The sequence below is a fragment of the Anguilla anguilla genome, chromosome 3, assembly GCF_013347855.1.
Source record: "Anguilla anguilla isolate fAngAng1 chromosome 3, fAngAng1.pri, whole genome shotgun sequence".
Classification (NCBI taxonomy): Eukaryota; Metazoa; Chordata; class Actinopteri; order Anguilliformes; family Anguillidae; genus Anguilla; species Anguilla anguilla.
In genome coordinates this window covers 44,105,216-44,122,391 of record NC_049203.1, presented here as the reverse complement: position 1 = coordinate 44,122,391, position 17,176 = coordinate 44,105,216, and the positions used below count along the sequence as shown (strand labels likewise).

The 17,176-nt window shown below is 41.3% G+C and overlaps 1 protein-coding gene across 1 annotated transcript; it reads right to left on the bottom strand.

The window, feature by feature from the left end:
- Positions 1-837: 837 nt before the first annotated feature.
- Positions 838-14,479, bottom strand: LOC118222258 (WD repeat and FYVE domain-containing protein 2). The gene is made up of 12 exons (XM_035407695.1): positions 14,178-14,479; positions 12,325-12,392; positions 11,382-11,455; positions 10,756-10,810; positions 10,242-10,392; positions 9,465-9,577; positions 9,233-9,359; positions 8,799-8,904; positions 8,326-8,427; positions 6,844-6,974; positions 6,203-6,311; positions 838-5,634 (listed from the first exon to the last, which is right to left on the bottom strand). The coding sequence occupies exons 1-12, from the start codon at positions 14,312-14,314 to the stop codon at positions 5,605-5,607; spliced, it is 1,203 nt and encodes a 400-aa protein (XP_035263586.1). The 5' UTR covers positions 14,315-14,479; the 3' UTR covers positions 838-5,604.
- Positions 14,480-17,176: the final 2,697 nt, after the last annotated feature.

The window sequence follows — 17,176 nt, the reverse complement described above, 5'->3', positions numbered from 1 at the left end:
TACTCGCCTATACACGTGTCATAGAAGTCCAGTTTCTCTTGGACTGCCTAAGAGACACTCTCCCTGTGTATGCGCATTGGCTAATAAATTGTCATTTATTGCACCTACTGTTGCCGTCTCATCTTTTGGGGTTCCTGGAGTCTGTTCCTAGGGTGTTGGTCATCACATCACTGCTCTTATTTTAATGTGGGCATGTCCCAATGCTTCTAACATAACAAACATGCCCCTGCCTGTATAGCATTTAAAAATACTGCAGCATGTCCTTAGTAGTGAGTAATCAAAAAGAATTTAACACTTGAGTGTTGCTTGTGAACATCACTGTCAATCATTGTCTGTGCTTAATTGGTGTTGATTACTTTTTCACTTAGATGACTGAGGACGTGCAAATGGGATAGTTGAGAAGTGGCTTTACAAAGAGGCTACCGTGACCTCTAGTGGGTGGAGGACTTAAGTACCATGCAAGAAAATGGGGAGAGAAACTGGTGACCATAGCCATGTGCTATTGCTTACAGTGCCAAGCTGGAGGTCACGTGACACTGCCTTGAGTCCTGAGCAGGAGGGCATGTGACACTAACAAGGTTCTGTGAAGGGCCTGATAAAATGGAGAATAGGCTTTATATCAGGTCTTCCACATCAGCCAGACCAGCGTAAGAAAGATTAGTGCTGTACCGCTTTAAAAATAAAGCCAGATTTATCTGAAACTGATCATAATAAAGTCTGTAATTGCATTCTTTTGCATGCCTATACCCTTCTGAATTAATGATGTGGTCAGTATGCTAAATGATCCAATGTTTTGTAATTTTACTGTACAAGCTTAATGATACACACCAAACTGCGCTGTTTAAAATACATTTTTATTATTCATGCATCAGTGACACGGAATTGTATGAATGTGTGGGAGGGGAGCGAAGTGAAATGCATGAAGGTGATTTCTAAAAAATATTTTTAAATTTTTGTGTTTTTTCCCAGTGAGATTCAGCCCCATCTCATCTGTTTCTCTCCTCATCTGAAAAAGTAATTGGAACGAACAACTTTCAGACAGCAATGAGTCTTCATCTCACAACTTAATGAGGACAACAGTATTGACCAGTATTCCTAATCTGCCAAGTTAAACATAATGTACAACATCACAGCAGAACATGAAGGCCCAACAGACAAATTACAATCATTAATTATTGTGCTTATAGGATAACATACGTTACAATACACACATTATACATTTTATCCACACACATAAATAAAATGGATACATATATGATTTCATTTGCATTTATAAACTTAAGTACAGTATGTTCAAATTGATTTTGTTCATGCAATATCATATACAAGTTTCCCAATGATTCAGTTCAGAAACCATTTTGTGTAGGTATTAATTTGTCCAAAAAGTCACTTATAAAAATAAAAAGTAATTAAATCCAATAAAATTAATTGAACTTTTAACTGAACCTGCTTCAACAGCAGGTATCCATGCCTCAAATTGGAAAAAAAAATGTTTTTAAAGATTTTTAAGATATTCCATAGATTGGAATGTATACAAAAACAGAATGTTGTTTATACTCAATCACAAGAAGACTACGCCCAGAATGACCAGATGACTGTGAACCAAGATTTATTTTTTTACCAATTATAACCAGCTATCAGCTACTGAAAGATTTGAGAGCTGCTTCAGTCTAATCACAATGTAGTCCTGAACTTTAGGTAATAATTCTAAGCAGGTGCTGCAGAATTGTATGTCAGTATCCTGTACAGAATGTCAGCCCTTGGAGCTTCAACTACAAAGCGATTAGTTCCCTTGGCAGGGGAACCTTCAGTCCCTAGCTCAGTGTGCTAATTATATCTTCTCTTGTGCTGTGGAGAGCAAGGGCTGTAGATGAATACCCCCAGTAGACCACTGCCTTTACACAACGCTAATATACTTCTCTTCTGTCTCTCTAAATTGTTTTCATTTCAGCCACATCCACCTCAGTATTATCTAAGAAAAGAAATGCATGACTTCCTTGCATCTCTACTTCAAATGAAGCGACAAACCACACCCTGGTTTAACTGACCCTGGCCTTTGGTCCATATCCCTGCACTAAAACCCATTTTCATGGAAAGACAGTGCTGTAACTCCCAGCTTGTTTAAATGCCTCTGTGTTTGTGAGCTCTGCAGGGATGCAGCAGATCTGCCTGCAGTTTTCACTTCAGGATGGCACTGTGACACTTTGGCTTTTAGATTGAAAATGACTGTATTCCAGTGCAGGCTGCTGACAATGGCCTCCTACACATCATAATACGTGAATGTCAGGCCGACGGCCTTTAAAAAGCCTGGCTAATGTCAGCCAGTACCGTCATCCTTGAGTGCCACAAAGCTAATACAACCCACGGTCTTAACAAAAATGATACCAAAACCTGATTGTTATCAGAAATGTCATCACCCAGATATCAGGATTCTTTGTGGGAACATTAACATTAACTGACCCAAAAATGAGACTTCCCTTTTTAAATTCAGAGCTCAGCTTGTCTCCTCTGCAGCAGTTTGTTCATTTTAGTGCTCAGTGCAATGTATTTCCACTAGAATGCCACAGCCCACATTATGTTGGGGAGGCTGAGGTTGTGACAACCCCCAAATGAAATGGCAAAAACCGCAATGTATGATGTTGGGTAAGTGTGTGGAAGAGAGGGAAAAGTGTGATGTAGCTGACTGTAAATATTAATTTTTTAAGCAGTGGTAGATACTTTCTGGTTATGCTTCCTGGCTCCCTGTGGGCAGGAAGTAGGATCCACCGATTTCATTATCTCTGCACAAAACAAGTGCAATCAGTCAGCTGCTTCTTTTCACAATGCAATTCTTCACCTCTGCTGTGATGGCTGCAGAGGGCAGAACCACACCACTGCTGTCTGTAAAGCTTCCTACACCGGGCATACAAACATGGCTCTCAGGCCCACACTAACACAGGCTACAGGAGCCTTCTTCTTCAGCTCCCTCATCGATGCTCTCCAAGTCTCTCAGCTGCTGTAATAGAATGCTGGATGAGAGAACTGTTTACATGCTCGTGAAGTTTTATAGTCTGTAGTGTCAGTAGAGTGGCCATCCCAGGGGGGCACAGGGGAAGGGATTATCCCTTCAGGATCTGGTCTGATTGGCTGACAGGAATGGGAGCAAAATCAATAATGATACTTACTTTTACAGTAGTTACTTGTGTAATAAACACAAAAAGTTATGAGCAAACACAACAAAATGTAACAACAAACCAAATGCATAGTAACAGGAAGCTTCTTCACAGCAATTATGTAATGATTCTCATGCTGAATTTTAAATATTTTTTAGTGATGAAAAAACTTCTTTTTCATGTATTATGGCAGAAGCTTATACTACTTGGAATTCACAATTCATAACTGCTCAACAGTGTTTTTTCATACCCCAGAAATTAAAGACAATCAATGTATGTTTGGTGAACCATACCATGTATGTAGTTTGCCATGACAAAATACAGGAAACTTCCAGAGATGTCAAACTCAAATCCTGGAGGGCTGCTGTGTCTGCTGGTTTGTACGTGTTCCTGTACTTAAGGGCTTAATTAAAGTCAATGACTAACTAAAGAGACTACACACCTTACTTCCAAGGCCTAAACTGGCTGCTGATTGAAAGTAAATCACAAAAAACAGCAGATACTGTGGCCCAACAGGACTGGAGTTTGAGACCCTTTCCCTGGGCCAACACTTATTATCCGCAAAATGTGTTTTAATAACAATTCCAAACTAGAGACACAGGTATTTGCTAACACTTCTATGTGAACTGGTAAACACTTCTGTGCTATCACAGCCACATGCTCACGCAGGTAACAGTCACCTGTCAAGTTAAAAAAATTCTGCTAAGTGACAGGTGATGCCAGCAAGTTGGTAATCCATACAAACAGGCCAACGAACTACAGGGAAAACACACCCTAAGCAGCCAATCCCCAAACTGTTATAGGGGCTAGTTTGAGGAATGGTTTGTTCCAAGGCTAACCTTTGAACTCCAGTCGATATGCACATACCATCAGTGAAAGATAAATCGATATGCACATACCATCAGTGTAAAATACAGTATGTGACAGTGAACAGTCTGGGACAGTGACACAAAACAGACAAGAACACACAACGACAGTAAAACATGTTGCTACCGCGATCAGGGTACAGAACACACCAGCTTCCCACACAACCTGTGCATACACAGAAATAACTCGCACACAATAAAAACTAATTAATTAGCTACCTCTTTAAAAATCTATAAAGAAATCTTAAATCAGTGCAATACATATAGAGTGCGCAACAGAATAGCAGCTGTGCTTAAATCATGCTAGGAATTCCAATCAACCAATCATATAAGATGGCCAAGTGCAGCAAAGCATCTTTTAAAAGGCTTCGAACAGCATTAAAGTGGGGCAAAACAAACAAGCAAGCATGCACGCACACACGCATGCCTTTTCTCAACTAACCAGAAGAGGAGGACTAGTGCCAGGCATCAGCACAAGGCACACTGATGCCCTCCGAGTCACCTGTTACATGGCATTGACGGCTCAAATGTAATTCATTTTAACAAAATTGGGCTGCCCCTGTGGCGATATGTTGTTTCTGTCTTAAATCCACTTAAATCTTGTGACAGGAACCCTGCTACAGCTACAGTAACCTGAAACTGTGATCTCAATTGTTAAGCAATTTACGATCTCTCAAAATACACGGACAATTGCATGCACCATTGCCTGGCATAAATTAAAATCCATATGCACGTTTGAAACAGCAGATGAGAAATGCTGGTCTACACTAACTCCTGAAGAGCATTTCAAATGCCAGACAGCACAGATGAAAAATAAAACATGAATCTTGTTGATTAATGAAAAACAGTCAACCCCCTAAGAAGCTGACACATTCTGATCTCCCACCAACATCAAGTCAAGGTTTCCTGGGTGCTTCAGTACAGTAGTGTGTCACTGCAGTCTCCATTCCCTTCAAAAAAAGCATTCCCCCACTGATCAGTACTTCCAGGAGAGCCCCGCTTCTTCTGGGAAGAACGAAGACAGTAAACCGTGCATCCTGGCTTTCCGCTTGAAAGCCACGTCAGTTTCACCCATGTGATTCTTGGTTGTTCACAGCGTTAAATTCACAAATTCACGGAGGGGGGGGTTGCAAGTCCTCCAATTCAAGTCACCCCCGTACAGTAATGGTCACAGAGAAAAAGCAAGCACTCCATTTTCTCCCATCCCACGCCTTCAAAAAATCAACCATTGAAACAGTAGACCTTCTGTTTCATATTTTTTTCATTCCAAAAGTCAAAAACGAAAAGCAGTAGGCAAACACGGCAAGTTCTTCCCCTTCACAGTGAAGACAGCCAATCAGAGATCGGTATAACACATATCAGAGATCAGGGTTAAGAAAGGACAGTAATGAAGGAAAAACCCAAAGAACAAACCAAAGACAAGGCTCAGAAAACAGGAAGTCATGAGATCCTGTGCTTCACAGCTCCCTTTCAATTTCTGTTCAGATGCTCAGGTGTTCATTGTTTTTTTGCTCCTGTCGTTCTCTTGTTCTGATGACACATGAACATTGCCCCACTCTCAGAGAACGAGGGGTGGCATAGGTCCCTCAGGACACCACTGGGCTCATGTCCCATAGCTGTAGGGGAGATGGTATGTTTCAGGTGAGAGGGACTCCCAGTGTACAAACAGTAGGTTTAGAATGTCGAGAACACAGTACCACAAACGTTGTTTTCTTGACTTTGAGTTCTACCAACTACAGAACAGGAATGTATATTTAAACTAATTTGCCTTTTGAATATTTTGTTGCCCTCAAGACCAAATATGCAAATATCCAATCCAGCATTACTCAGAGGTTCATATTCACTAACACACTCAGGAATGGTTGATTTTTCTTCAGCCAGAATGAGTTTTACATGCCTTTCCAACCATTTCCAATCGTTTGAAGCACATTTAGGATGACTCATTAAAGATCTTTCAATGAGCACAAAGCTGAATTCGATTACACAAGTCACAAAAACTTTGGAATGTGCATTAGAGAGATCTGTAAATTTAAACTAAAGGATATGGGGGCTGACAATATAACGGCACAGTCCACACCATCACAGTCCACCCCGTCGGACCGATGGGCATTTACTGTATGGTTATTCAGCAGACACTCTTATCCAGACTGCCCTTACCACTGCGGAGCACATTGCAAGTCTTACCTTGATGACCTTGTCAGGGCCGGAGGTCAGCAGCCAGCCCCGTGTGGGTTCAAAGTGCACATGTACGATGCTGTGCTTGCTATCGTGGAATGTTGCTGTGGGGGCGCGGCTACAACACAGAGATGAACAACGAAGATTATGACCACGGTGACGTAACCAATAAAACACTACAACCTCAGGCTTGTGAAGAATGGGTGTAATTGTATTAGACTGCACTAAGATCACAGCAGCAATTACAATGTACTTACAGAACTTCAGCAAAAAAAATCAATTTGGACTGTAATTTCTCATCCTCAGAATAATTAGCGTGACCTGCTTTTCATATGCCAAAACCAAATCTTTCATCTCACTGATGCTACTTAATTTCTGACAGAGCAAGAACCAGCTTTAAGCTCACAGATCAGCCAGTGTGACTTTCCAGCTAGTGCTTTTCTGAGTCAATAGCTTTCCGATTCTCTAGAGCTGACACAAATTCTTTCTTTTAGACATTTCAAATTAGTTTATAGAGGCTTTGTTGAGAGCATTACAAAGACAGTTTTCAACAGTGCATGTGTAGTTCGTTATATTGCACCCACTCTTCTATTGGGGTATCACAGTAATATTGATACGGGGTCATGTGACCAGTCCAGCTATTCACTTACTCCTCATCGGTGATGGAGACATGGCAGCTGTCACACACCCGCACCTCAAACTCGAACCCCATGAGGGGAATAGTGGAGCGCTTGGAGGAGCACTTCCCACACACAGCCTGGCCACACTTCCTGCAGTGGTGCTGGGAGAGCAGAACACAGGAAATTCTGAGGCTCTGGCCTCTACACTGTGGAGCCACGCTAACAGCAAATGAAATGACAAACGGAAATGGGCAGCCAGGAGCCGAGCCATTGTGTTCCATCATTACTTAGAAAGGTTATGGACCTTGACTTTCTCACAGTTAGCACATGCAACAGAGCAAATTCAAAAGCATTCACTATGAAATTCAAGGACCCACTTGAGCATATACATTTATATTCAGTGCCCATGTTAATGAGCTTCAGGGCACTACTAGAGTCACTGGTCTTTATAGAGCGTGGATTGGCTAAAGCAAGAACAATGAATGGGATTACCTGATTTAAAAAAATCTGAATATGTGTGAAATCCTGCACAGCAATAACACTCCCAAAAGGACAACAACCAGGATTTAAGGTCTAAGCTGCTGACCATGAGCTTTTGCTGCCGCGTAGTGGATCACTAATGAAACACACTTGGACATAAGTGCTGAGTAAAAATCTACACTGATCTACACTCTGAAAAGCTTTTTTGTCTGTTCATGCACATCTGTGAAGGTCAACAATCAATCACGCTGCGATTCATAGCCTATATTTAGAAATTGGTAGCATAGTAGCAGGGTTTCCCCCTCGATACATCAGGAGGGGTGGACGGCCCTGCCTAACTTTGCCACCCCACCAAAAAATATTTTTAAAAAGATAAAATATGTAAATGTTATTAGAAAACCAATTTGCTGTGATTTAAAAATCAAACTGAACTTTTTTTTCATGTACTGCTCCATTTTGTGATCAGTCTTCAGAAATTATCAACAATTTGATACATTTGTTGGGTGTGTGGAGTCCCCTCCGTTAGTACGCAGATGAGTGGATCAGTTTATGGAGTCAGAAATTTACCTCGAGAAAGCAAATAACTAGCCTGGACCCTTGCCAGAACCCATGGGTTTATAAAACAAACCTAGGAGAGCAACTAATTAATAACTAAAGTTAGCAATCTTCATATGATAATGACCCAAGAGCAGCGGGTAAACAATGCTATTCTAGCCAGCTTGTTTAACATAATGTTAAACTTTAAACTGACATTTTATCCTCTCTTATTTTCTTTGATGTCTCAGATATTTTGAAGCATTGTACTGAAGCAAAATTACATTTATAATGGCATTTACAATTTTCATAATTCTGATCTGTGTAACAGCATTGCCATGGCATTATAGAAATATTACCGGTGTGTAAAGCAGGCAGGAGGGCGTGGTCAGTGCGTCGGTGTGTAGGCATGATAGAGCAAAGGCGTGCTCATGTGACATGATGCAACAATGTCGAGTTAGCATGTCAGCAGAAGGGCATGTTGCCATGGTGACCTACCTGCCGCAGGCCGATCCTCTTGCTGTCCCACATCTGTTTAAAGTTCCAGAAGAAGGGCTGCTCACACCTCTGACACGAGTCACTGTCTAGCCATTCAGGGGTCTGTGGAGGAAGGGGAGGGAGAAAATATTCAGCACATAGAAGATCGGTTTTAAGGTGCGACTTCCAAAGCTACGCAACCAGTACTGAGATGTGATAAGATAAGGTATAACAAAGATATGACTCTTCTCTCACTAGCATGCAAGGCTACTCACTCCCTAACTCCTTCGAACCCTTTTCCCTGTCCTACGCACACAAACACACACACACACACACTCTTCTTGCTGCCGGTCTCACACTCAAAAACAAATCCTCTCTCAAGTTCAAATTCAGATTCAGATTTACTAGTATGACAGATGGTATTGACAGTTATTGTTTTACAAAAGCCCATATAGTCTATCTGCACAATTAATAACGAAAATGAAAAAAGTAACCTCCTGTCGTGTCACGTCCATGTTCCAGACAATGATGCCTCCATCTGAGCTGCAGGAGATGAGCTGCCGTGTGTGAGGCACATAGCACAGTCCTTGCACCTTCTCACTGTTCAGGGACACAGACACACACACACACACACAAAAGATTATATCCTGTTTTAATGGTCCTGTCACTCTCTGTACACTTGCTATCTGCACTGTAGAATAGTCAAGGACACACAGGAGCTTTCTCTCAAAGAAAAGTAAGTTAACTTCTCAGGTACCAGTGAACCAAGGCCTGTCATTAGAGGTTTCCTCTAATTTGTACAATCCTGAAAAAAAACATGCAGCCCCAGTGCCTCAGACTGAATTTAACAACACACCCAAACCTCTAATTCCACTCCTCACCCCACCCCGTCCCTGAATCTCTTTTAGGCCCCGCCCCCCAAACATACTTGTGCCCCTGGAGCTCGATGGCCGTGCCCTTCCCACCCCCGATGTCCCACATGATGATGGAGTGGTCGGAACTCCCCGAGAAAAGGACGCGCTGGACCGGATCCCAACAGAGAGCTGTCACACTGCCTGGGGTCAGAGAAGAACACAAATAACAGACACGATCAGAACCTCACCTGATCATGGAGTGACCTCCCTCATTTGGATTAATTTACCTGGTTTAGACTGTCTTACCTGTGTGACCTTTAAAAGTGGTGACCAGGCTGCAGCTTTCGGGCTCCAGTTTCAGAATGGTCACTTGACCAGAGTGGTCGCCCACAAAGGCATGTCGTGTCTCCACGTCAAACCTGCAAGCCTCTGGTTAAAGATTCCTTCTTGGGAGACTAGCGTCAGAGCTCATTACTCACGAAAACACTGGCGTCAAAACACGTGACTCACATGGAGTCTGGTGTCAGAGGTCATGACACATAGGGAGTCACAAGGCATTACTGACAGGGAGTGTGAGGTAAGGGGTCATTACTCACAAGGACTCTGAGGTCAAAGGTCATTGCTCACAGGGATGCAATGGGTATTACAGGTAGGGAGTCTGAGGTCAGAAGTCATGCTTGACAACATGTGTGTCAACAGTCACAGTTCCCATGAACAAGACAACAACATCCTGGTTTTTTAAAGGAGATGACCATTCACCAGGAAATGGTCTTCGGTGAAACAAAGCTCAACCGAAGCCAGTAGTATCTTCGGATTTTTACTTACCAGAGCAGAGAATTTGGAAGGGTACTTCTACACTCTTTTTTGGCCGCACAATGTGCAGCTCTACTCTTGTACCCGTGCACTGTGGTTATTGTAGTGTGGCGCTGTGTCATATTGTGTAGTGCCCCTAGACATGTGACCTTCGAAGCCAATCCAGCATGTTCAGGCCTATTATGATGTCACCACCAGAACTCAAGGGTTACGCCCCCTAGGGTCCCCTGAAACAGCCTTCTGCTCAGTCCAAGACAAGCAGAAGGATACTGTAGGCCTGTGACCCAGGAAGAAGTGCGGTAGCTGCCCAGCTGCTGGCCACTCTCAGAGCAGTGCCAGGTGAAGCTCTTGTCCTGTCCAGTGCTGAGGACCCACTCCATCTCCAGGACAAACAGAACCACTGTCACTCGGCCCTGGTGAGCTGGAGACACGTAGACACACACACACACACACACACACACACGCACACACATACATGCATACACACACATTATGAGAACATCAACCCCACTTTATTGCACTGGGAATAAAGAAATGCACAACATTGGTCACTTTCAGAACAGATGCCCTAATCTAGCCCGCAGATGGAGAGGGTAATTTAATCAAAGAGCAAATCAAGGTGACCTCAGATGCCAATTTTGTATCTAAGGCAGTATTATTTATTTCCAAGTACTACCCCATTGAAGTTCCAGAGAAATCACCCAGGAAGGAACTGACTGAACTGTGTGGAAATTTACTGCTATTAAATCTGAGAATCATCTATAACTGGAACATCCTGTCTCACCCTGGTAACTCAGTGCCGGGGTCATCTTGTTGTAGTCCTCAGACACGATGAATTCCTTTCAGAGAGAAAGAGACAAAGAGATTGAGTAAAAGTCTATGCAGAATGACCACATTTGTTGTAAAAGGGCTGTAACAGCTGTAAAAGGCAATGTTCTTTCCATTTACAAACCATATTAGAAGACCGAACACTTTTTGCTTTTGTAGGGGAAATGACCAATCATGCACAAAATGTCACTGTATGCTCAGGGGAATCTCCACTAAGACTAGTGCAGAACACTAAGAACACTCTCCCACTAAGTGCAGAACAGGGGAGAGAAGAAAGGAATATAACCAGAGCACAAACCTCAGTGAGTACATATCTACTACCTTGATTCTGTTACTATGAAACACAACGTACCATACACCATGAACACTTTCTGCTGTAACTACAGAGCAGGTAAATTTACCAAATACAAACTATGCATTTTCTAACCCTTGTGTTTGTCAATATGGAGTTTGTTCCAGTTGAAATGTTTGCCGTGTGTATTTTGAGGAAGTTATGCAAATCTGAAACAACAATGTCTCTCTATTAAGCAGGTAGCTGGTCAGTGATTAAGAGGCCAGAGCCTGTGACGGTGAAGGACTTACAGACACCTCTCCGCTGTCCATGCCCACTGACAGCCTCCTGGTCTCTGGGTTGAAGGACATGCAGGAGCAGGGAGCTGCAGAGGAGAACAGGAGATGAAGGGCAGACTGGGTTAGTGCGTGAGTGAACGACTGGCTCACCGAATGAATGAACAATGAGTCAATAAGTGGCTGAGTGAATGAAAGACTCTCCACGCAAGAGTGAGTGGATGATTAATTGAACGAACGAGTGTGATTAAGTGTGAGCGAATGGGTAAATGTATGAGTGAATGGGCGCACAACTCGGGGAGAAGAGAAGAGGTCCAGTTAAGACTGATTCTTGAACACTGAGGTAGGGATGTGATCTGTAATGTTCTGGATAAATACAAAACAGCTGGGCATGTGACGGGGCAGAAAGGCAATTATCAGCAGTGGTTCCAGTTCCCCAGTGGTCCTCCAAGAACAGTCACATTCCCGTCAATTTTCCCAAAACAAGAGAAACCAAAAGAATCAACATGACAAATGTATTTTGCTATTAGAAGCTTGAAAAGACACCAGCAACTAGGGATAGGTATTGTTTCGACTTTGCTAATACCTGTGCTAAAAGAATACTTTTAAAATGGTACCAGTGCCTAAATGGTGCCTGTTCCGATACCTTCTTTTAAATGAAGAGCAAATGACAACGTTAAAGAACTTTTTTTACTGCAAAGGCAAAGAAATTGAACAATTAAACTGTTTGAATTCTACTTCATAGTTATACTGTTTTGTTACTGCCATTTTGACAATTTAACATAAACTAGCTTGTAACGGTACTTGCTGTCACTGACTAAGACGACAGAGAAAGTGTCGTTCTCCATCAGTCTATGCCATACACTCAGCACCTGTGACATTTTTGGGCGTGCACATTCTGCTTCTTCATGAACCCCTATTCTAGCCAGGGAACAAGTGCCATCCAGAGGTAGCCTACCTGGCATGGTGTGGTGCACACTTGGCCAGTACTGACCACCATCTCTCTTCAGCCATACCCGGACTGTTCTGGAACAAGAAAGATGGAACAGTAACACACAGCCTGCATTCAAAGCGCTGTTCTAGCTTTAACACCCAACTCTACCCTCCCTTATACATTAACATCACATGTATGTTATTTTTGTAAAACTATTTTTTGCCAGTTACAACTCTTCAGTTACTGCTACACCTCCCATATCTCACATACCAGGTCCAGCTGCAGAGTGTGCACTACTTTACATCCATCCATCCATTATCTATACCCGCCTGTCCTGGGCAGGGTCCCGGGAGGTGATGGAGCCTATCCCAGCATGCATTGGGCAAAAGACAGGAATACACCCTGGACAGGCTGCCAATCTAACACAGGGCACACACAGCATTCACTCACCAACTATTTTACATCCTATAGTCTAAACCAGCGTGGCTTTTGTTCCAACCATAGAGGCAAGTTGCTAATTGTTTTTAATGAGACACTAATTGTTATTAATTTGACTTTTCCCATCTGTTGACAGACAATTTACCCCCTTAAAGACAGAATATTGGCTTTATTATGCCAGAAATAGCTTATTATGCCCAAAAAATAAATGTCCCATATTCACATCCCAGGAATTTCAATCAGTCCAACTATGCTTTCATTCACTGTGCTTCAGTGTACTATATGGGAAATAAGTTCAAGTGAAAGAGGCTCAAGTTTTAATTGATTCAATTACATGTGAAATCAGTTGAGTCACACTTGCTGAGTGTGGAAACCTGAAACCAGCTGTGCAAAATGAATAGAGTTTACTCACACCAAACAGCAACAAGCAAAACCTGCATTGTGTTAAAATAAGTTATGCAAATATGGTAAAAACTTAATCACATTTTCAACAACCATAACTGACCAATAGATTGGCTTTGACAAAAACCAGCATACACATTAGGTTCCCAATACCAGGGTTGAGAAACACTGAATTTTAAGATACAGTACTCATGTGTCTTTGAGCATATAAAGCAGACACAAGAAGGCAATACTAAGATATTTCAGGTTGCTTCTTAAAGTCAGCTATACACTCAATATGACTACTACATGTGCCTGCACAATACGTTGGTGCACCACAAACACCAGGACTTGGGCTCTCGCATTAATGTCGCCGTAGGTAAACACATATTTCCCTGAAACGACTGGCTATAAATCAGAATTGGAATATAGTGCTGAAATACATTGCGTCATTTGGATATACATAAACGAAATGTTAATTTTTTAAAGAAAAACACTTCATTCTTAGCTACGGGTACGGATGTGCGATTGTTGCTTGCGGAGGCAGTCCGGCGCCCTGGAAAAGAAGATTGACCTGGATATCTGCGTTTGCCAAGTCAGCTGACTTTGGCAATTCCCTGCACATTTTTTCTTTTAGCACAAAGGGGTGATTTCAGAGAGCATTTATAGATTTAATGGGCAACTCCGAACATCAATATGTAACTGCACTAACCAAGTTCCACTCGTGCCATGTGTTCAACGAACGCAGGTGTCAGCCATGACAACAACCGACCTAAGCGCAATAATAGGGGAGAACTACGCTTCCGTTTGCGAAATGCAACTATTTTGCGCAAACGAGCAAGCTAAATATAACGCAATTAAATAGCTACGGTTATATTAATTATTCACCATATTTATGTGTCAATTACGAATGCTGCCGATAGAGTTGCATGCTGTGCAGTAAACAGGTTCATGCAGGCAGAGGTCTGGATCCACAAATAGCTTGATTATACGAGTTCAATTAATATGCGTATAGCTACTGCACTTTGTGCTGGTATGACACATTATCATATCCTTACCTGTCTTCCGACACGCTAATAACCCCGTCTTCTTTTGGAATGATGACCGCCGTGTTCACCACATCTTGAGAAGCCTCGATTTTACTCAACAGTATGGGTGTACGAGCCTGCGGTTTTGGGTGTATTTCTGCCGCCATAGCGAAGGAGTTGTCCCTTCATCAAAATGTACTCTAGGTAGCATAACACCGAACTCGATCAAAGTGTGCTGTTTTTCCGTTTTGAATACAGAATGCAGTGTGTGTTGGCTGTAAGTGATGCTGGGAGTCAGCTGACACGGTTTACTGCGTCTTTTTTTCTCAGAAGACAGACTGCGCCTGCGTAGTGAACTGTCGCTGGCCGACATAAAGGACTCGAGCCGGCAGATTACCTATTTAGGGACCCGATTTTATTGAATCCAATTTTTATCAAATAAATAAATATGCCTTTATAATATGAATAAATGCAGCTATATATATACATATATAAATTAGTAAATACATTTTGAAACAACTCAATAAGTGAACTCATAAAATGTGAATTAATACTCGTTTTAACAAGGAAATTGTTACATTTAATTTAATTCTTATTTTATAATAACAGATTTTATTTCAAAATGGCATTTATTTGATACTGGTACTTTTCCAAATTTTTCCATGTTTTCAAGTAGCTGTTTTTTTTCCCTTTTTCCTTTTTTATTTCATGGCAACACTTTTCATTTCATAATGATACATTTCACAACAATGCTAATTTTTCGTGTTGTAGATTCCATATGAGTAAGGCAAAAATACAAGAAATGACATCACGCAATGCCACTACTCAAATGGTATCTCCTACAGATACAGTACTTTGTTTATGAACTTTTTTTATTATTATGGATTTCATAATCATACATTCAGGCATACATTCTGCTACCTAAATATAGGTTGGCTGGGGTTAGTACAATATGAAAGTATGGCAGAAAAAATATAACAATGGTATATAACAATGAATGTATAAGTAACAAACACAAATACTATATATTAGTAGTACACACACATCCATGCCAGCACACTGGACTTCACAGGTTTGATTCCCAGGTAAGACACTGCTGTTGTACCGTTAAGCAAGGTACCTGCAATGCTTCAGCATATATCCAGCTGTATAAATGGATTCATGTAAGTGCTGTGTAAAATGTTAAGTCGCTCTGGATAAGAGCGTCTGCTAAATGCCTGCAATGGTACCGTGTTAAAAGTTTTCTGGACTGTGTATTATTTCATTAAATAGTTATGTATTATTCATATTCAATATGGTATAGAAACAGCAAACTTCTGCATCTTGTTCAAAGTCATCTGTCTGTTGGGGTGTTTACGTATTTTATATCTATTCATATTTATGTCTATTTTAGTGGAACTGACAAAGGGCAGAGAGACAGGGCATTTTTGACGACGTGCAATAACCAGCATTATACAGAATCAAACACAATGATCTCAGTGGACAATGATCTTAAATGTCTAAGGCCATTACTTCTTAATGATAATAATTCTTTGTATGTGATTATGTTTCGTATCTATGAAAAGGAAGCTGTTTTACAGTTTTACTGGTGTTCACAGTAATAGTTGAATCTGCATTTGTACTTGTTCATGTGTTTGTTCATACAAGTAAACTTGGTTCTGGACAGACCAAATTCATTAAAAACATATAAATAAAACATATTATTCATATTTATAAATAATTGATAAAATCATACACAGTAAAATGTTCAGAGTTAAATCAACCCTGACAGAGTACATATGGTCCCTATTAGACTCATATGTACTCTGTTGGATGAATTAATACCAGATATTTTACTATGTATGGATTGCTTTGCTGAATGACATTACAAATGATAGCTGAAAACAATCCAATTAAGAAAAAACAAACACATCTAAACTCAAATAATCACAAAAACGTTGGACCTAATCTAATTTTCAGAAATAAATATCTACACGTTTCCATCAGATTCCATTTCTGACCCATAGCAGAGAAGCAGTGCTCATTAAATCAGTTAATGGTATACTTTTGTTTTCTGACTGCAACTGTCTCTATATGACTGGTCCTTGACCTTTGCAGACTTTGATCTCACAGAGCAACAGATCCTCTGAAGTAGACTATAATTTTGTTTAGCTTGTATTTTTGTGTGACTAAATGAAGACTCTTCCAACCTGGGGCTGCTGGATGGCTTATCCTATCAGCTACTTTTTCAATGTGTAGATGGGTCGCAGTGTCTGGACCTGATCTTGACTGTGCCAGTGCTGATTGCAGTCTGAAGCCTGCAGAAGGGTAATGTATAATTGGCTAGACAGGAAGAGATTAGGCCTTTGGGTGTTTTGGTGTCTCATCTTCTGTCTCTCATAGAAGTTGAATATTATTTAATGTGATAACTGCATGCCTTACAGGCATGGTCCACTGCTGGTTGGCCAGTGGTGAATGGATGGATACTATCAGGCAAAACTTCTGGGATCCTTGTAGGAATTACCAGGAGGTAGCAGTCCATCAGTCCATGAAGCACAATGATTGAAACCAGAGAATTTGTCCGCAATACACTGGTTTTAAGATCGATTCACTGGGTGCCAATTTCAGTCTCCTTCTCTTAACCATAAGGATTTAAGTGGTCTTGCACCTGCTTCTTTACAAAATCTGGTAATCCCCTACAATCTCCTTAGATTGCTTTATTAACAGGAGGCTGAGAACTTGGCTGTGCCAAAAATAGACAAAACAACTCTTTTGGTGGAGCCATTTCAAACTGATTCCTTATAATGAAGATTTCCAGATTTCCAAAATTCTGAATGGGGCATGGTGTGCCTTTGTGAGTCTAGGTTAATAATGTGCAGCACGAGAGTACACAATGAGGGATGACCTGTTTCAGCAGTTTGACACGGATGTTTTTACACATTTTTATGTCTCCCAGCCCACTTGTCTGTTCGTACAGCCAGCTTGTGAGACTGATTGATTGCAGATGACTGACACCTGTGTCGATAGACCCAGGAACAATAAAAGGCACT

Bases quoted from the DNA above. Each gene is read 5' to 3' on its own strand.
- LOC118222258 (XM_035407695.1), bottom strand. From the start codon at position 14,314: ATGGCGGCAGAAATACACCCAAAACCGCAGGCTCGTACACCCATACTG. The intron at 9,360-9,464 runs GTAAGACAGTCT...CTCTGACCCCAG, and splicing joins CACTTTTAAAGGTCACACAG to GCAGTGTGACAGCTCTCTGT. The intron at 8,428-8,798 runs GTTACTTTTTTC...CTTCCTCCACAG, and splicing joins TGGACGTGACACGACAGGAG to ACCCCTGAATGGCTAGACAG.